Genomic DNA, 20,409 nt, shown 5'->3' with positions numbered 1-20,409 from the left:
GCAAGCTCTGGGCTCGATCAATAACAGTGTCACTAAAAAATCACGTCCGTGTGTGTGTGTGTGTGTGTGTGTGTGTAAAAGATTTCTGCAGCTAGAGCAAGAACATGAGCTGATATAACAAAATGAGGTTTTTAGAGTAAGATAAAAGAGGGTAATGGATTCAAAACACCTCTTACAGAGCCTGCATTCTTACACTAGGTCGCGCAGACATGTTCCTATTTCTGCTTTAATTTGCACACCAGACCGTGATGTGAAACAAACAAGGGAGCCTAAACTTGTGCTGTACAGGCTGATGTACAAGAGCACTCAAGAGGAATGTTGATGAATTATAATGTGAATGAGGGTCCATCGAGTTCTCTGCCTTCCCTGCTTTGGATGTGCCACTTGACGGTAATGCAAATGGACACTCAGAGCAATTTAAACATTCATGCATTGTCCAGCCAGGGCGCTGTGGATTTCACTGTAATAAAACCAAAGTGACAGCACTAGGCGGGGGTACTGGGGATTGTCACTGTCTCAACAAGTTTTTCGAGGCTTTCCTTACAGCAAAAAGGTGCTGGAACACTGATTTTAGTTTTTTCAAACACTTGCTTTTACCAGCGTGCTGCTAAGTTTTATCTGCTGCTTCTATACCTCTGCTCTTTAATCACGAGATGTCACAAGCGCACACACCTGGTGATGCATTGTGCTGGTGCATTGGTTGTGTGAGAGAGCTTGCACGGTCCTTTTTTTAAAGCTGACCTTCACAGTTTTTGAGGACCCACTCACACCCTCTCTGCCCGCCAGGCCTTTGGTCAGTGTTAATTACCCTCAGCACCTCCAGCTGCCTACTCATCAGGTCAGCGCTCCCATATGGTCCTGCAGGAGGCAGGCAGGCAGGCGGCAAGCAGGGGTGGGGAAAGTGCTGGATACCTGTGGGACACTGATTACATAAGCTGCTGCTAATGAGAAAGGTTCTTTCAGAAAGGGCTGCGAGTTCAAACGATCACAACGGTGGCAGTGGCTGACAGATGCAACCCCAGAGCAAGGGGGACTTGATTAAACGCACGCACACATGCAGGGACACATGCGCACATACACACCTGTAGCTAACATCACTTTAATGCACACTCTCACACGTAGAGGCGCAGCAGGAAAGGACCTCTTTGATGAGCCATGGCTAGAGGTTGATGAGAAGGGGCACTGCAGCCTGATTCAGCTGGCTTGAGGTCACCGGGGAGTGTGCGCGTGTGTGTGTAAGTGCGTGTTCATTAGTCACATTGTGTGATATCATTATACTAGTGACTCATTTGGCAGACACCTCTCAACATGGGTCTTTCAATACCAGCTGCGACTAAAAAGTAATATTTTAAAGAATTTATGCGCAGATCAAATGTGACTTATTTTGGTCCGATAAGCTAATTTTTCCTCGCAGAATACATCTATATCAGCAGATCTAATTCATGCTAAATCCTGATAATGAAATCCTTGCAGCAGAAAAGATCAAAACAAAGATTAATGTGCTGTTCGGTTTTCGGGGCCTGCTGTCATGTCATCTGTTATTCTCAGACAAGAGCTTCATGGTAATACAGTTAGACCTCACAAAAATCCTTAATCACAACAAACCACATTAGGCCAAAGGTAATTGTGTTTGCTTGGTATATGCATGGGCCTATCTGTTTCGCTGCTGCCAATGAAGGGAGGGCTGGAGTAGGAGGAGGCGGGGTGTCTTTCCACTTTGGGGGTGAGGGGGGAGCAAACCGAAATAGTCTTGTTTACCTCCAATGTCTGGCTCCACGTTATCGAGTTACAAAGCTGCTGCCGCAACTCGGATTGGCCTCTGATCGATCTGAGCTGTGATGGCAAAAGGCAGCATGACTGACAGTCTGACAAGGATCTCAGCCGGGAGCTGGGTAATGCATGTCATGTCGTTTTCCCGTAGACACCTGAGGTTTTTTTTCGCTCAGAGGAGTAGCCAGCAGAGCTGATTTTATCTCTCCGCCGTCCACATTATGGTAAGCTGGGCATTTTCCCCATCAGTCAGGACATCAAAGGGCAGAAAATGTCATATTTGAATTTTTAAAGGCTCAGCAATTCATTTGAAATGTCAAAGCGTCTCGATGTTTAGAAAAACTTGTACTTTTATTATTCGGCTTGCAACCAAGCAACTTAAAAAGTGATAGGTTATGAATGTCACAGAGTGAACATATCTATGATTAAACAAGCATTTGGTTTCAGGCCCCTGCTATTACTAACATGGGTCTGTGGAAATCCTCTACAGTCGTCTGACTCTTCAAATCTGTTAAATGCAACAGATTGGGCACCGAACACAGTTCTTCTACACAGTCCAACTCCAGTGTTAGTACTTTAAAATAGCATAGATTTACTGTACATATACTAAAGGTTCTGAAAAATGATTCATTTCAAACGAATCCCACACAGCATCACTTTATATAAGAGTCCTTTTTTTTTTTAAGTCACTTTCAGCCAGAGCAGATGCATGCAGGCCTAGGGACCCAGGTGAGGCAGAGCTGACCACAGAACGGGTCACATGGGGTAAAACTGTGAAGCAGCCTCAGACGACTGGATCTCCACCTGAGCCATCTTGAACTGGGTGCACTGCAGCCATTTGCGCAGGGCGAATGGAGGGGCTCCGGACATCTGGCCCTGCAGACACTGGTGGTTCACCCTATTCTGGATGGCCTGAAGACGCAACTGCAGCCCTGCAGACAGATGCTTACGACGAAAAGAAGAGAGGATGACAGTGTTTCAGTTTGAAATCATCAGTAGTAATTATCATTAATCTGTATGATTAACACCTTTTAAAACCACTCACCTTAAGATTTGACTGAATCATGGGTAGCCACATAGGAATTAACTGAAAAAAGAAATGGAGATGAATAAATAAGCATTATTCTCCATGTTACAGAGACAATATACAACACTGTCTACATGGAAAGACACTGGACTTATAGCAAACCTTGACAAAGATGGTTGAGTTGCATTCCTGCAGGGCTTCCATTAAGCTAATGACATGAAGACACACCATCTCTACCATCTGAGAGACAAATATGAAATAGACTTAATTTTATGTAACATATTTACTGTTTACTCATAATATTAAAAGAAGAAAATCACCATTCTTCCACAGCGACAGTCCTGACTGTCTCAGACAGATGTTTGCAAAGGATACCGCGCAGCACTTACGACTTTATTGTGGGCCATAAGCTGCAGGATGCTGGGTGTAACCCGACTCCAGAACTCAAGGCCCGTGAGGATGGCGCTGGAAGAAAACTCTGTCTGGTTCTGGTTCTGCATGGAGGGAGTGGCGGCTGCCTGCTCGCAGTAGATGGTCCACAGCTGGGCGAACATGAAGGCGTGGAACAGGGAGCACATGTGCAGCACCGACGTCTGAGGATACAGACCGAGACCAAAACTGAAAAGGCCATTGTGGTTGCCACAAATCGCATCGGCAAAAATCTGAGCGTGATCATTTGAAGAGATTTGTGTCTGCCAGACCTTCGACTGTTCTGGGAAGCCAATCAGGATGACGATAAGATGGTCTGCAATGTGGGAGCCAGCGTCGAGAGGGATGGGCATGCAGGAGGTGGAGCCCTGGTGCAGGGCACAGTGCGTCAGGGAGCCCAAAAGAAGCCAGGACAGCTGACGAATGTGGGACACGCACTCAATGAATTCTTTTGGCCTACAAAGACAGAAAAAAATGAAAATGACTTCAACAAATCAATTAACAACACAGTGTGCAGATCTTTCACCATTAATTTTTCTTATTAAGTCAGTCAGTCTTAGTCTCATCATTTTTACCCTTGTTGCATGGTGGATGGTGGATGATAAAGCCAGGGAAGATAACGCACAACAGCTTTGTTATCGCGGTGATTGCCTTTGCTGATCTCCATGGCTGCAACTTGTGCCAAGCCCACTTTCAGGTTGCCCCCAAAAGTGTCCTCGTGCAGTGGCTGACAACAAGCCTTCATATGGCTCTGAAGAGCAGATTTGGAGTGAAGAAAAGATAAGGATGAAAAAAAAACTCTACACGTGAGACATGTCCAAACTGTAAACTCACACAAAGAAGACTTACTTTAAGTTTGGTTAGTGTGTGCATATCTGCAATAAAGTCCAAGAGCTCACTTATATATTGCCGCATGCATTCCATTGCTGCCGTCGTGCACTGTAGAGAGAAACAGCAGTTTATCCTTTAGGAGGAATCACAGTGGAGCCTATCTATATTTCCTGCTGTTTTATGAGGCTGATTTTAATAAGACAGCGTAGCACACAGCGATTTAAGTCTCACCCCCGGCAGCGTTGAGATCATGTGCTTTTGGATGATGGTGGATTCCGCTAGCCGTGTGCCGATATCTGCACAAACAAACTGGCAAAATCCACATGGAGTTATAGAACTGCAGTCAGATTGAATCGCTGTGATTTTCTGGCTCTCGTAAACCGAGATGGATAAGAGAGATTTTTTTTTTTACCTGAACCAGAAGTAACAAGTTCGTGTCAGGCAGAGGAGACTTGAACTTGAGAGCCTGCAGGAGCTCTAACACCACAATGCGGGACATGTAGAACTTATCTCTCTCCTAGATGCGAGAAGATAGAGAGTGGAGTAAATGTACTGATGCAGCAAGACTGCCTTTTTCTATTATCACTCTGCCTTACTCATGCTGCGAGGAGAGCATAAACTCTGTAGCTTGAATAGAGGGGGAAGGACAGGCAGCGAGAGGGGAGGGAGGAAAGCCGTGGAGACAGAGAATAGTGAAAGCTGAGGAGTAGATTTAGGCCAGTCCAGATCTCTCCTCCCAGAGTCCCAGGCAGCTCAGATGAGGCTGTCAGGCAGCCTTCTCCCTCCCGGAGGACAAGCTGCTCTCTTTGTTCATCCCTTCCACACAAAGCCCAGCTGCCTGTTTACAAACCACACTGTCATCTTCTGACTTCCAGTTTGTCTCTCGCTTTCTTTTTGTAGTCATATTTGCTTATGTTAGGAGCAAGCACATGATCTTCTGCTCATGCACAATGCAGAGCTTGCTTCTGACAGTTCTCACTGCGTGGCTTGCTAATGCACGTACCTGTACGCAGCACTCTCGTGATTAAAACTTAATGGAGCATGTAAGTTTGGAAAATAGCAAATTAAAAGGCCATTCTTAAGCCACAAGGCTCCCCCACATTCAGGGCGATGCAGAGGTGACAAGTGATGCATGGTGTGACCAACTTTAGTAGGTCCAGAGAGCTCTAATGTGTTTCCTTAACACCTGACCTCCAAAACTGAACTAAATTGAAACAAATCATTGAAAATCAGCTCTTCCCCGACACCTCACCTTACCATTAAAAAAAAAAAACGGCTGAGGGTGAAGATCCAAAAGCAATCATTCATAGCAACTCTGAGTTTTGAAATGAGGATATTATAAGGTCAGGAATTAAAGCGGCTATAAAAAAAAAATCAATACCACAAGAGGCATAAACCACGCAGTGCTGACAGTGGTGGAGGACTGAGGATTCATCTGTCCGAACAGTGCAGACAGCCCTGGCTCCATCGCCGTCTGAGGCAGCCACTGAGAAACACACCATACATCCTCGGTCCTAGCACACCAACTAATCATGTTAATCAATACTGGCTGATTGCCTACTTAATCATCTGTGACACACGGCCACATTTCAGGCTGACTGGAGTGTCGGGGAAGTAGGTGTAGCACCAAAAAAAGTGATGAGTGAGAGAGCAGCAAACTGCAGATTAGTTTGAAGGGTTTAACTCTTTCAAGACTTCTTACAAGCTGCAGACACACAAAAGTACCTTATTGAAGGCTTTGTAACAAAGTCCACAGAGCTCCACAAGGTAGGAGAGACCGAATGTTCCATACTGGATGACAAAGCTCAGCAGCTTGGAAAAGGGCTCCAGGAGACTCTGTGTGATGGAGGAAACATAGAAATAGGTTAGTTATTAAAGGGCAGAAAGGGGAGACACTGAGGTTCTGCTTTGAACTTACCCGAGTTGCATTTATTGTTGGGATTTTCAGCAGGCAAATGATAATCCTTAAACTGGAATCCATAGGACACTAATGAGACACACATCGCAAAATAAGTTGACCTCTCCACTGTGCTTGTGAGGGTTGCAAATGATTGCACACTAATTTGACCTCCAAGGTAAAAGTGTCAGAGTCAAATCAATTACAATTTTAAGATCTGTCCTTTTGAACCCAACGAGTGCACCGCTGGATGCGTTTTCCTCCGACAGTAATCACATTAAAGCACATAAGACCATGACTAAGTGCTCGGACGAGTTGATATCTACCTTCAGAGGAAGCACAGAGGGCAGTTTTGTGAGGAAGGTCTGGAACTGGTTGCAGATGGTTGTCCACAGGTTGCTGGGAGAGTCCATGGGGAGAGCCTCCATGAAGGTGGCAATGTTGTCCAGGCAGTGCAGCATTGTGCCCCCTGCTGGAAGACTCTTTTTGTTGTTCAAGCCCTGGGAGGCAGGGAGGCATAAACCATAAAAGGGGTTATATAATGACATTCTATAAGTGAAGATATTTCCATCATTTCACTCCTGATCAGTCACAATGCTCATGATGAGAGCAGTGGATTTAGGACACTGAAGTACAGATGACTGCACGGATGAGCTCGTGCATCAATAGGCTCTTATCTTGCGCATTTTTATTTAGCTATCAGTACAATAAACTAGCAGAGGAGTGCAGATCAAAGCAGGTTTCCTGAAATGCCCAGATGATGTGATGTTTAAGATGGGCCTACGCTGCACATGAAGCTGGAGACACAAAATCTTTTGCTTTGACAAGAGCTCCTCCTGCTGGTTGAATGACTCAACACATCAACATGAAGAAAAAATCCCACCTCGAGGAGCATGTTGAGAGCAGCAACAGAACTGAGCTCATTGAAATCTATCAGCGAGGATGCAAGTGTTCTCAGAAAACTTCCATCTGTTAAAATAAAGAAGGGAGCAGTTTGTACAATGGGAACTTATGATGTTAGATTGAATGTTTAAAAGTACCTACATTACAATAAAGTGTGAAGCTAAGTTTCTTTTCTATGACAAGTTCAAGCTGAATTTTCAGGTTTTTAAACAGACCTTTTATGTTACTCTGGAAGAGCTGGGGCAAGATGCCGTTAGGAGCCAGCTGGTGAAACATACAGCGCAGGAACTGCTTGGCTACACCTGCTACATTCCCTGGGATCAACATACTGCAGGACATCACAGGGAGAATGGCTGTGTTAGAAGGGCAGTCACACTTGACATATACTATTAAAGTCATCTATAAGCACAGTGAACATCTGCACACATTGGTGTTATGGCTTTTATGTCTCATACCTCTCAGCTTGTCCAGAAAAATTGCCACTGGATGCCAACCTGAGAGAAGTCAAAGCAGCGGATTAGGACTCAGAGATGAATTATGCATGAGCTCTAAGAGTGAGTTGTGAAACTTCATTTAACGGTGAAGTGCTGTGTGGATGGAGATTGCAGGGACGGTTACTGGAGCTGTTGTACCTGCCCACAGACTGCATGATGTCAAGAAGCATAGGGGCAGCCAAATCCGGGCTGAGGTGAATGAACATGGAAAGAACCACCACGGCGAGGCTGAGAGTCTCCTCGTCATATTCTTCCAGAACAGCTGCACAGTCCCGACACCTGAGACATCACACGGAAATACACCAGGCTAGATTTAGCATAAAAGCAGATCTATTTTGCTCATTTTAAGATCCAGATTTTTTTGCGACTCCACTAGAAAAGCTTTGCATTATTTAAAGTTCGGTACTGGGTCTCTTGCAGCCCCTTCAATCATCCACAGTCTGCAACAAGCAGTTTTAACTCTCCTCTCTTTAAGCCCATTTTTCTGATTGGCTGCCCTTCACAAACTGCTTGATCAGTGCCCATATTAGGAATATCTCTTCTCTCTGAAATCAGGATAGAAAAAAAACTGGGTGAAATTGAGTGCTTTGAGCAGTCTGAGCCCTAAGCTTCTGGCTATTTTGTACCTAGTCATTATATGAAACTTTGACCATGTTTAATGTGAGCACGCACCACTGTAACAGCAGCCCTCAACACCTCCAATCCTATATAATCATCTGAAGCCTGTTAGAATATTTATTCTTTAAGTGTTACATTTATTAACTTTAACTAATCGAGTTGTGGCAGATGGCCGCCCCTCCCTGAGCCTGGTTCTGCCAGAGGTTTCTTACTGTTAAAAGGGAGTTTTTCCTTCCCACTGTCTCCAAAGTGCTAGCTCATAGGGGGTCACTGTAGGGTCTAACTTACAATATGATGCGCCTTGAGGTGACTGTTGTTGTAAATTGGCACCATATAAATTAAACTGAATTGAAAGTTCAGTCCTTAAAAATGTAACCACAGAGTTTACAATAATACAATAATAATTTACTTTTTTAAAATTAAACTTAAAAAGAAATAAAGAATAAATTCCTACTTCCACTTAGTGCTGTTTGGCCAGCTGAGCCATTCAACTTCAATATGAAATAATGTCAAAATGTTTGAAGAGAGAATTATCAAAACCTATGGAAAAACCATTCTCCCTAAGAAAATGGCTTAGACGCCCTTTTCTGCTTTCCTGCAAAGTCATCTTCAAAACATTGTTACTCTTTTACCCACTTCTTTAAATATCCAGACAGGGAAGGAGCCACCCTGTTAAATTTACTGAGCTCAACAGCAGGTTTAAGAACCGATAAATATGTGAGAATGACTCAGTTCTGTAATGTGTTTTACAGCCTTGTGGACTGCAGGTTCTTAATGTGAATGATGTGATGAGGTTAAAGCCAGTTCTTCCACAGAGGTGCGGCTGTTTCTTTCTATCGGCTGATTGCAGCTGCTGCTTCATCACTTGCAAAGCCAACAAGCAATGTGTATAACACTTCTTTACAGACACCCTTTTATGCTTTTGCTTTTTAACTCCAGGGCGTGACAGAGAGCAGCTCTGATGCATAATTCCAATTCAACAAGTTGAAAGAAAAAACTGCAAAAATTTGCTCTGTAGGGAATTTTGATGGGAATATTTTAGGAATTTTTCCAAAGCTCCTACAAAATCTGACATTCTGAATCCTTTTCAGTTCTCTTTTAGTTCATTACTGTTAATTAGTGGCAACATTTACCCTGAAACAGCCGTTATACCACATGGACATCATGTAAAGACAATGTGATCTCTGCTGTCACAGGATCTCGAGCACTGAGACTGAAAGTTAGTTTCTGGTTTTATTGTTGTTGGCACCAGTACAAATAGATTTGCAATTCTCCAATAAATTAATAATAGTTTGACTTTAATACAGCTCGATAGATGTAGCTACTGAGTGATTGATTCACCGGTCAGACATCGTGGTAGGCTGCTCGTCAATGAACTCCTCGGGTGCAGGGACGAACATGCTGACTGTGCTCGGTGCTGAGAGGAGACTGGTCTTCGTAGGACCTACAACGGAAAAATATCAGTCATAAAAAGACAGTTACAAAAATTTCCTTTTCACCTTGTAGCACACAAGAAATTTGATTGAAGTTTAGATTCAGTGTATTTATTTAAATAAAAATATCTTCAGATTAGCTCAAACAGAGTTTTTCAAATGAGGGTACTAATACTGCCTGTAATAGGGCATGTACATAAGAGGGCTTTTATTGTAATTTAAAAGCCCTCTTACATCATCAGTCCTCTTACATCATTCCTAAAATAATATAACTGACTAAAATTTGTTAAATAAAAAAGATGTAAATTTGATGAATCACATTTTATAGTCAGTTTTCAGTGTAATGGCTATAAAAACATATAAAAACATCACCATCTATTAGGAGGTGTTTTACTATCCTCTTCTTTTAATTTCAGTTAACTCTCATGGGTGTCTGGTGTTCTTGCATGTGTTATTATGTCACTGTCTCCTCAAAACGTTATAACTGAAAAATGTCTACGGTGACTGACCCGTCTCCCAGGTGCAGATGTTGTGTGGTGCGCTGGACTGATGCTCCAGCTGTCTCTTCATAAGCTGGCTCATGGTTAAAGCTCCCAGAGAGCCTCGTTTCGCCTGCCGGTACTGAGCTAGAGGTCAGAGAAAGACAAGAAAACAGTACCTGGGTTTAACTGTCTGTATAACTCATTTCAGTCTAACCAATAAGGGACTTGAGGTCATTTAGCCCTAGTCCTGATTAACTAAACCATTATTATAGCAGACTCAAGTGACACCAGTTAGAAATTAAAGCTTAAAACATTACATATTGGTATTTTTTCCTGTGTTGTTAAAAATTTTATATTATGTGACGTTAATTTAATATTTCAAGCTCCATTACAAAATTGTAAAAAGTGAATCAGAGACAAACATATAAATAATAGGTTATGGTATATTAGACATCACACTAGTAATACACAAAAAACAATTGAACTGAAGTCGGTGAGGAGATGATGTAATGAGTGTTTGGCTCCTACTTGACACTGAAGAGCGATGACTTGTTTCAGGTATAGCAGCTTCGAGTGTTGGTGCTGAGGCAGATTCTCGTGGCTTTTCCAGGGTAGACATAACTTTGTGATCTGCAAGGCAATGTGTGTGATTAATGGGCAGGCATTAGCATCAGAATATATACCAGAAGTCTTCCAACAATAATCAGTAAAACAATACACAGATGTCTAATATTTTTAAGTGATAATTTAAGAGAAAAAATGTTATATGAAGTTTAGCATGTTGTTACATAATCTCAATAGAGGCATGATTTGGTGCCATGTGGGCAATTAAAGTGCAATAAAATTCTGATTCAGTCTTTTACTTTTACATTAAAACCTCATTGTATAATTGGAAAAGTACACACACACACACACAAACATGAAAAGTTGCAATGCATGGCTGGAGTGGTTAGTATTTCTGGTAATGAGTGATGACCATTTCACTCTGATGACAAAATAAGCATTTCATAATGAAAGAAATGCAAGAAAATTGATTTTTTAAACATAAATAAGGAAATAAAGAGATAAAATAATAAATGAATAATAGTCAGATGAATAGAATTAAGTTAAAATATAGTTAAAAGTTGTAAGTAGAGCAATGTACAAAGCTAATTTATAAATGGCTGGTTTAGGCAGCATCTCTGTAGGCTTACGTCAAACACTAAGAAACTGCTGATGTGAGTCAGCCGAATATAAATAAACTGTGACAACACCTCAGGATTGTCTTTTTCTGGCTTAAAGAAGAACTTATGTGTAGTAAATAGGCTACTGTGCTCTAAGTTTAGCTGGAATTATTCTACAATAGTTTGATCTCTTAAAATCTTCACTTTTGACCAGACTTGTACAAAAAGTAAAAAATAAGATTTTACAAGATTTTCTTAAAAGAGATTTTTGGAATCAACACCAGCACGCCCTGGTTTCTGTTCACGTGTCCTTTCTCTTTACCTGTTTCTGCGGTCTGCTCGGCACCCAGCTTGTCGAACGTGTTGAACGAGATGTCCAGGTATTCCCTCTGGATGGCGCTCACAGCTATCTTCCTCTGTTTACGCTGTCGGGGAACAATCTGGATTTTAAACTCAGCTTCATCATTCTCGTCTGCGTTGTCAGGTTTGGGGTCGCTGTCTGCTTCGTCGCCCATATCGTCCTCCTCTTCATCGTCTCCATCCCCTTCTTCTTCGTCGTTGCTGTTGCTCTTGCTCTTCTCTGGTGAGGAAGGCGGCTCCGCTTTGTCTTCGGGGATGTCAAGGAAGATAGTCCTGCCAGAGGGACTGGTGCTGAGTCCTATAAGAGTCCTGATTTCTTCCGGGGTCGCACATGTGTCATCTAGCGAGGTGACAGGGACATGTGGGGACTTTCTCAGCAGGTCTCTCTTCTGCTTTAGGGTCATGGGGCTTTCATGGGAGATGTTCTCTGATCGGTCAGGGAGCTCCAGAGAGGTGCTGCGAGGCACGCGGATTGGCTCCTTTCCTTCAAATTTCTGCTGTGAGCACCCCTCTCCCACCACAAGCTCTGGGGGTTTTTTGCCAGTGGAGCAGTCCTCCACACTCACCTGAACAACGGGGGACAGTCGCAAAGTGTTGCTGCTTGCAGGAGAAGCTGAGACTTTTGGACTCCCACTAAACTTGGAGCCTATGATGGTGTTAAGATCAAACTCCTCATCACTTTCCACAATCCTCAGAGGTGGTAGCGGTTCAAAGACCAAGGAGTCGCTGTCAGACATGGAGAGCAGCGAATGCTTTTCTGGAATTGAGGTGCAGTCAGAGGAGAGGTCAATCAGGTCTTGATCGTCCTTTCCCTGAGCTGATCCCTCTAAAGAGCCCTGATCTGTTTTGTCATCAAAAGTCTCCATGCAGCTGAGGCGGACCTCTGGTATGACGGGCTTGGAGATGTCAGACTGGCCGCCTCGAGAGCCCCGTCGGTCCACAGGATCAACCCGAACTGAAGAGCCATCAGAGGATCCTTTCCCATGATACCTGTTGTGGGGCGTAGTAGAGGATGGGGGCAGGACCACGGGGGGCACCTGCATGTCGCAACGATCAATACAGGACTTGCGCCGATGTTCGTCCAAACTGAAGAGAATGGAATCCGTGTTGGAAATATCCAAAGACTTCTGTTTGTGGATTGCCTGTAGCCTCTTTTTCCTGGTGCTCTCCTCCCGCACACAGTGCAGGATGCTATCCTGAAGAGCGCTAGCTTCACGGTACTCTGACAGCTCAATTTCACCTGATGCAAGGAAAGAAAATGAGACAAAGTCATATTACTGTATGACAAAGACTGAATCAATTTGCTTATTATGAGCGCACTTCACATTGAAAGCCTCTGCCTCTTACTTCTCTTGGCATTCAGCTCTACCGGCTGGTATTTCACAGACTTGCTGCCACCAATTCTCTTCAGGCGAGCAAAGAAGGTCTGTGACTCCTTGTTAGCTGCACCAGTCGGCGTGTCATGGACGTCTGACTCATCAAATACACTGTCCTCTTCTAATGTGGAGAACAAATATGTGAAATGTACTTGAACGCTGCATTAATGTAGCATTAAAAAGTCATAATCTGCCTGACTGAACAATGTGTTTTCCTATTCTAGCATAACGATCTATGACATATATCATATTATCATATTCTAATCATCACAGAAGTCTACTGCTGAGACAGACAACATTTGTTACTTTTCCCACCTTTTTCTTTCTCGCTATAGCGGCTTATGTTGGAGTTGTCACTGTAGAGTGGTCCTGCTGTAGCATGGGGGCGACAGCTGTGATACTGTGCATTCAGTGTGTTGATGGTGATGTGGATCAAATGGAGGACCACTTTACTGCCATCCATATCTCTGTAAGGGTACTACGGTGCATAAAAACTATGTAAGCTCATTTTGTACAAAAGATTGAAGAAAATATGTCACGAAAACATGAAAAGAAATATCTTAGAGGTTAGGTGGGAGACTCAATGTACAGTTATACATGCAATAAAAAATATTAAGTACCTTGTAAAGGATAACAAGAAGTGCTTTGAGCCACATCTGCCGAATGTGTGGTTTGAGGGCCCACAGGGAGCAACGAGGAGGCTGCTGAAAATAGTGCCTCAGCTGGGGACACGTGCAGTACTTCAACACCTGGACCACAAGAGGGAGCAGCTGCTTTCCCAAACCGATATTGTAGTCCAGTACCTGTGAGCAAATAAGTTAAATTCACTAGCAGTTGTGATGTTCAGGTGCACTGTCTTCCAATAAGCCTAATATGCAGGTGCAAGCATTTGATTATATTTCAGTTACTTGTGCAATGCCAGCGATGAAGGCATTGAAGCAGGTGGAGGTGCGCATCTTCTGAGGTGCAATCATGAAACAGCCTTCCTGTTGATCATACCCCAGCAGCACATACAGATGACGCTTCACTGTGTTGAAAGCCTTGGCACTCCCAATATCTGCCTCAGCACTGCTTTGGTCTTTGGCCATAAATTTCATGAGGACCATGATCAGCTGGTGAACCGTCTGGTGATCGACGCCAGCGTTCTCAGGGAGCAGGTCTCTGATGATGGTGTCGTCCTCGGGAGAAGGGGTCTGGCCTGCAAGAGGGGCTGAAGCGTCAGGGTTAAAGTGCGGGAGAAAACGTGCTGCAGACAGGGAGATAAGATGGGGAGAGGGTAGGGGTGCGGTAGCAGGGAGGATAACAACACAGAGGTGGAGGGGTGTCAGCTCATCCTGTCCATTTCTCTGCCAAGAGAGTTGGAGCCATTATCATGCTGTATACATACATCACTACAATGTGTTCATGGAATATGTAAATGGGGTAAACGCACAACAGACTGTCTAGTTTTTCGTTCCGTGTCAGGACTGCTTTAGCCCAGAAGGCAAGATGAAAGAACAATGACTGCCACTATAGACCAAACATTATTTTTTATGTACAATAAAGTGCAAAACTCTTCAGCCACCGCTCATTTCTTTATACTTTGCAAAGAAAATAGGTGCAGTGACTTATTGAAATATGTGAAGTCATATACATGGAAATAAAGTATATAAGAACAAAAGTTTGTCAAACTCTAACAAGCTTGAAATGACCACCTTTATTCTCCACCACAGTCTAAACTCTCTTATGGAAGTTTTAAGTAGTCTTCACAAATAGTTCTCCGGGCTTCTTGAAGGACATTCAAAGGGTCGATTCTTTCTATTTTTTAAGGGCATGAATTTAAGACAGATTTCACTGTTTATCTGTTGGAGATATTTAATTAATATTTTAGGCCTGACACGTCTTCTTTTGTCCTCTATTAGTTTCCTCGGATTCTTTTAAGAGAACCCTACACATAATGTTAAGATTTACCAAGTTTTCAACTTACAGCTTTTTGGGGATCAGTTGTCAAACTCTAAGATCTTTTTCAGCAATGAAACTAAAGAAATGGGAATGGTTAAGGTGTTTTTGCACCAGACTACAGGTAACAAAGTGCCTAAAGATAGAATGTAAAATTGGTTCTTTGCTAAGTTGTTGGTTATGTGTAGACACAACACTAGTTCGTTGTGTCTTTTTTATGCTTGAATGATTCATAGATCATTGATAAGTGGCTTAAAATACTGTATATAAAAAAAAACATTCACCTAAAAATGTTTATGTACAAGGACTGGACTGAAAATGAGTAAAAGATCTTTCAAAGCAAACGTTTGAAAGACCTTCAGAAAGCCTGGAGAACTATTGCTCAAGAGCACTTTAAAAAATTATTGACCGTCCAGCTCCTTGGAAGCAAAATACAAGGAAATGAGGGTTGTGTTGAGACTTTTTAATAATACTGTATAATACTAAATATTTCATATTTGTACATAGTTTTCATGATAGTCTTACTGTACTTTTTCTCCAATATGATGAAGACTTGGAATGTTATTTACCTGGCAGGACTTTCTCTATCATATCTCCCAGTGTCGGGGCAGAGAGCTCTTGCCTCGTAAGCCTTAGAGCTAAAAACCACATATGAAGAGCAAGATTTAGGAGAGCGTACATGGGAGGTAGCACAGGACACATGTCTGAGCTTCATCATCATCCAACACATATGCGCACACAAAGAGACGCGTATACTTTTGATTTAAAGGGCATGAAATCCAAATGTTATCAAGATTGAGGGCATTTGGATCAACCAGATAAACCGATTGTGTTTGAAGGCAGCACGAGTGTCACATCTCAGAAACTCAGACAGCCTTCTGCGGAGAGCCACAGATAAAACATTTAAGTGAAATGAGCGTCGGGAACATATAAGTGAGGAGAGAAACATTAGGAAAATGGAACAGGACCTTGGTCAAACAGTATTTGCAAATAGAAAAGGATTCTTTTTTTTTAAAAGGCAATGATCATCACTTTGTGACAGAATCTATAATAGCAGGTCATTTTCCAAATAGAAAGTTGTTTTTTATAGCCTTCTATGTCATAGCATGTGAGCCAACACACTTAAAAAAAGTCTCAAATGCTATTTGCAAACACTTTTTAACAACAGACTCTTTGACACAGGTTAGAAATGAGACTGACAGCCTGACAGTTGATGTCTTCTACTCACGTAGTCGGTTGCTCAGTGACTCAGGGAGTGAAAAGGCTCTTTTAGACTGGGCGTCCGTGCCTCCTTTTACACTGTCACGGAGGGAGCGCACGCTCTTCTGCTGATTCCTCGCGAAACGGGCCCGTCGTATCTTCCACATTGCTGTATCACTGAGGTTAGCTACATTGGTTCGTACAGCTGTAATAGCTGTCAAAGAAACAAGGATTGCAAAGCTTACTTGAAGCACTGTTAAGTTTTAAATCTTCTCTTACAGGTGTAAAACATCTGAATGGGGACATGGCAGATACATACTAGTAGGGAAGGGAAACTCTTTGTTGCAGTCCAGGTGCAGCTGAGCCTCCAGAGATAATGTTTCAAAACGGTTGACGAAAAACTCCCAGCTAAGCGCGGGGATATCTTTCTTCAGAAAGTGCAGGAGTAGGAGTTTACTGAGAATAATGGGACGATCTCTCACCACAGTGTCAAATTGGAAATCCAGACACAGGCATAAGCCCTAAAAATACACAACAAGTACAAATTTTCAATCCTTTTACATAGAAAATCCATAAATAAAATTTACAGTTTTCAACACATTGAAGAGACAAAACTACAATAAAGAAACAATAACTGGGAAAATACCAAAACTATAATTAAATGCACACCAACACACCCTGTCTTAGCGAGAATGCTTAATTTATTTATCCTTCACGCGAAAAATAAACAGAAATTTTGTTGCTAAAAACAAGAGCAAAGTACCTGAAGGGATGGCCTCTTGATTGTGTCCAGTAGCAGCCTGGCCCTGGTGGCCACAGCGGGGTTGACATCCTCCACAGAGGCCAGGAAGCAGCAGAAAGCGTGAGCCAAGGCATACTTTAGTAAGTGGTTTTTTGTCACTGCACCAATGTCCAGGAAACGACACAGCACTGCTACCTTCTCGACTGAGAGGATTTCGTGAGAATAGAGAAAGAAATGAATTACTGCTGCAGACAAAGACGGAGCAAGTGAGCTGCCAGATGTCCTCATATAATTACCGTGATTCAATAAACAGAATCAGCCCTGAGGTCACAGAGGAAGATGACTGAGATGAGTTAATGTTTTACTTCGCTACTACCTAGTTCTAAATATTTGTCTTCGCACAATGTGATGGTAAAACCAAACCAAAGGCGATGCTTTCAATAAATAAAGTGATTTACTTATCATTCCTCAGATTAAAATCTAAAAATAGACGCTGCACTCTTATACCCATAAGCTCTTAGCCAATGTGGTGTTGAGTGCTAGGTGTCGGTGTGGGCGAATGTGGGACCGTGCAGTGAGTCAGAACACTAGTTGACTTCATTTAGGAATATATTACATGCATGTGTAGATTTATACCAATATTTCTACCCTACTAAATGGATATAATAACATTAGAAGTGCTCATTGGTCATGACACAGATCAACAGCATTACAAGCTGACATTGTGATGCATCAGCTCACTACTTGGACAGAGCACATAGCTCCTCTCCGCCAATCACAATGTGAAAAAAACCCTCATTAATCCCACAATTCCTCTTTGCTGCCTGTACCAAGGTAACCATGGCAACACATAGGGGAGATGTGGGCAGGCAGTGGTTTGGGAAGCCTATTATATAAGCAGATCCTCCTCTCCTCTTCCTGGCGATCCTCTTCATTTACAATCGCAACCACAAAGACAAACCATTAAGCCAAAGATATACATTTTTGCTGATCATATCTGCACATGAAGCCGCAAACTGTCTGCGACCATCCTAGGAAGACACGGAGTCTGAAATTTAACGCTGTTACTTTATGACTCACCGGCTTCAAATCGTATTTTCCAGTCTTTGCTGTTGAAGTTTGTGTTGATGAGGTTCCAAAAGATGTCTGCCCCGTGTGACAAAGACAGGGCGTGGAGAAGCTGCGGCACGGCCAACGAAGCCAGCTGGCAAAACTCCGATTTCAGCATCGACCACAGGCTGAAAACAGAAGAGACACAAGCACAAATGACACTCAAGGAGTTAGCACAATCAAAAGCTGTAAACAAATGCATCCATGAGTTCAGTGATTTTTCTGCATCTTTTATAAGGAGTGTTATCTGGACACACCAAGGGATGAGCATCTTCTCCTGGATGTAAGCCAGAAACTGCGGGTGATCCTTACAGGCGAGGTATAAACACTCTCCGTGAAGACACAGGATCTTCAGGCAGTTCAGCATGTTGAACAAAATATCAGGCTCCTCAAACTTTGACATTTCCTGAAAATACAGAAGACGTGTGTGACTCGCGGTGTAACACATATGCACTCAAATAAATCGAAAGAAACATTTTTGAATGCCTCTAGTCTTTGATTTGATATGCAGTTATTCAGACCAAGCACCTGCAGAATGGTGTATATGAGCTTCAAAGACACAGGGAGCTGCTGGTAGGAGAACTTCTTATCAGAGTTATTCTTCATTGCTGGAAAGAAAGAGAACAAACCATTGAACTTTGTATTTTCTCTGTACTGTGGCAAAAAAAGATGCTCTGTCCATCAAAAACAAATCTACCGAGCCTTTCTGCATACTCACAATATCTCACTGGGTTTCTGAAATTTTCTATGGCTTCATGTACATCACTGTTTCTCAGATTTACGCAAGAGTGGTATCAAACTATTAAACTACTAAACTGTAGTAGTAGTCAAAAGTCACAAACGTCAACTAGCTTAGATATACATCAACTCCAAAATGTTCAGTTATCCCTTAAAGGTTGATTGGTATTCATCTGGCAGGTATTTTTAATTTAAGCATCAAGTTTTAAGGAGAACTGATCGATACACACCTGCGTGATCAGGAGATTGGCTGCTGGGATTGTCAGCGTGCGTGCCACTCGGGTTGTCTCCTTCCTCGCTTTCATTCTCCACCCCGATGGAGAAATCTGGTGGAGGGGTAAGCAAGGTTTCCTCCAAACAATCTGTGGGTTCCTGTGGAGGAATGAGACTTGTTGGAGCTGAGTGAAAGGCATGCTTTATGTTGTGTGTGTACTCCAAAACAAAGGTAGCACAACTTGACACACAGTGTTGTTTTTGCCGCTGTGGTTTGGGACACGTGGAGCTACATGCACTCATTCCAAAGCCCTGCCTGCCTAATGCACAAGGTTAATTCAAAGTTGATGCATAAAAATGCATGCTGTGTGTCTCACCACCAGGCGTATCTCTTCCCGGGGGGTCAGCCTCTCCAGGAGCTCACAGCCCAGCTGGTAGCACAGGATGCTGGATTGGCACAGGCTGCACTCTAGGGCCTTCTCATCCTTCTGGCAGGTGTGTGAGCCACCCCACGGGGCCTGGAAGACATTGTTGATGATGCCCACGATATCCTTCCCCAGGCTGCTGTCTAGACCCAGCATCACACCGTCATCCTGGAGCTCCATCTGGGACAGCGGGGGGGAGACGACCATAAAAATAGAGGAACAAAAATTAGAGCACGACACACAAATCTCAAGATCCCACCAGTGGGTATTATTATCATTGTATAGTGTGTATGTGTCATTTTTCTCTACATGAATGACTGAGAAGAGTGACTCGCTTAAACTAGACTGTATAATGTGAAAATGGTTGTACAATAAGAAGGTTTATAACATGAGGACACACAAAAGAGGAGCATCAGTGACAGACCTTTAATCACAATTAAAAACATGCTTTATAGTTTTTCATCAGGAAGGTGGTCACCTGTTTTAAAATGAGGTCAAACATCAGAATGAAACAGCCAAGGTTCATGTCATCGTCATCACAGTCCAGGTCCAGGGCGCAGTGACCAGTGGCGTGACCCAGGTTTTTAAAAGGGCTGCAGCGAAGAGGGCTGCGGAACGGGCTCCGGAAGGGGCTGGGAAAAGGGCTGAGAGTGTTGTGCTGGCCTCGACGTCCTGGATCTGACACCACACTCACCTGTGAGAAAGGAGAATAGTCATTAAACTGAAATATGTGTTTCTCTTCAGCACTTAGGGTCACGTTAAAATGAGACAGCGAGGCTGCGAGGCTGTAAATGTCAGTTAGACTTGTGTATATCAATATGCATCACATACCTTTTTCATTATGTTATGTTACATTTTATTATGTGGTCCACAAACAAAAGTGTAAATAAAAGATCTATTATAAGTAATAGAAAGGCAATGCTTGCAAATATTTGAAAAAAAGCTGTCAAAATATTCTAAACTGAGCATTTGCGGCTTTTATACAACAATTACGCCGTGCTCGAAGCCTTCTCCTCATTCCTGCTGTCTCCGTGTTTATGTCCATCTTCGTCACTCCTAATGTTGTCAGTCTCCGTGTGTGTTTATGTGTTTCTGCCAGAGTGTGGTGCTCCAACTCTCCTACTTTAATGCCTCATCTGCACAACTGGTAGCCATTCACTAATCAAGCTCGCACAGTATATAAAATCTGCCAGACTGTTCACTCAATCTCATACACAATGGCATCCTGAAACCTTGTAAACTGACTCCTCGTGTATTCTC

At 42.9% G+C, this 20,409-nt stretch overlaps 1 protein-coding gene across 1 annotated transcript in view; it reads right to left on the bottom strand.

The window, feature by feature from the left end:
- Nucleotides 1-2,113: 2,113 nt before the first annotated feature.
- LOC116334828 (protein unc-79 homolog) overlaps nt 2,114-20,409 on the bottom strand; it is a 32,134-nt gene continuing 13,838 nt past the window's right edge. The window contains exons 18-51 of the mRNA XM_039602900.1: nt 19,628-19,843; nt 19,102-19,329; nt 18,742-18,883; nt 18,302-18,381; nt 18,031-18,179; nt 17,744-17,901; nt 16,685-16,866; nt 16,241-16,442; nt 15,950-16,135; nt 15,291-15,359; nt 13,692-14,029; nt 13,404-13,586; nt 13,099-13,261; nt 12,755-12,904; nt 11,370-12,647; nt 10,413-10,514; nt 9,912-10,028; nt 9,311-9,413; nt 7,490-7,630; nt 7,313-7,351; nt 7,073-7,185; nt 6,838-6,923; nt 6,281-6,454; nt 5,976-6,044; nt 5,783-5,893; nt 4,470-4,574; nt 4,289-4,366; nt 4,076-4,165; nt 3,802-3,977; nt 3,499-3,682; nt 3,187-3,390; nt 2,960-3,037; nt 2,816-2,857; nt 2,114-2,715 (exon numbers count right to left, since the gene is read on the bottom strand). Coding sequence (XP_039458834.1) covers nt 2,527-2,715; nt 2,816-2,857; nt 2,960-3,037; nt 3,187-3,390; nt 3,499-3,682; nt 3,802-3,977; nt 4,076-4,165; nt 4,289-4,366; nt 4,470-4,574; nt 5,783-5,893; nt 5,976-6,044; nt 6,281-6,454; nt 6,838-6,923; nt 7,073-7,185; nt 7,313-7,351; nt 7,490-7,630; nt 9,311-9,413; nt 9,912-10,028; nt 10,413-10,514; nt 11,370-12,647; nt 12,755-12,904; nt 13,099-13,261; nt 13,404-13,586; nt 13,692-14,029; nt 15,291-15,359; nt 15,950-16,135; nt 16,241-16,442; nt 16,685-16,866; nt 17,744-17,901; nt 18,031-18,179; nt 18,302-18,381; nt 18,742-18,883; nt 19,102-19,329; nt 19,628-19,843 — 5,925 coding nt within the window. The 3' untranslated portion in view covers nt 2,114-2,526. The remainder of the gene's footprint in view (nt 2,716-2,815; nt 2,858-2,959; nt 3,038-3,186; nt 3,391-3,498; nt 3,683-3,801; nt 3,978-4,075; nt 4,166-4,288; nt 4,367-4,469; nt 4,575-5,782; nt 5,894-5,975; nt 6,045-6,280; nt 6,455-6,837; nt 6,924-7,072; nt 7,186-7,312; nt 7,352-7,489; nt 7,631-9,310; nt 9,414-9,911; nt 10,029-10,412; nt 10,515-11,369; nt 12,648-12,754; nt 12,905-13,098; nt 13,262-13,403; nt 13,587-13,691; nt 14,030-15,290; nt 15,360-15,949; nt 16,136-16,240; nt 16,443-16,684; nt 16,867-17,743; nt 17,902-18,030; nt 18,180-18,301; nt 18,382-18,741; nt 18,884-19,101; nt 19,330-19,627; nt 19,844-20,409) is intronic.

Source organism: Oreochromis aureus, linkage group 19 (assembly GCF_013358895.1).
Source record: "Oreochromis aureus strain Israel breed Guangdong linkage group 19, ZZ_aureus, whole genome shotgun sequence".
In the NCBI taxonomy this organism is placed as follows: Eukaryota; Metazoa; Chordata; class Actinopteri; order Cichliformes; family Cichlidae; genus Oreochromis; species Oreochromis aureus.
This window is presented reverse-complemented; position numbering and strand designations above follow the sequence as displayed.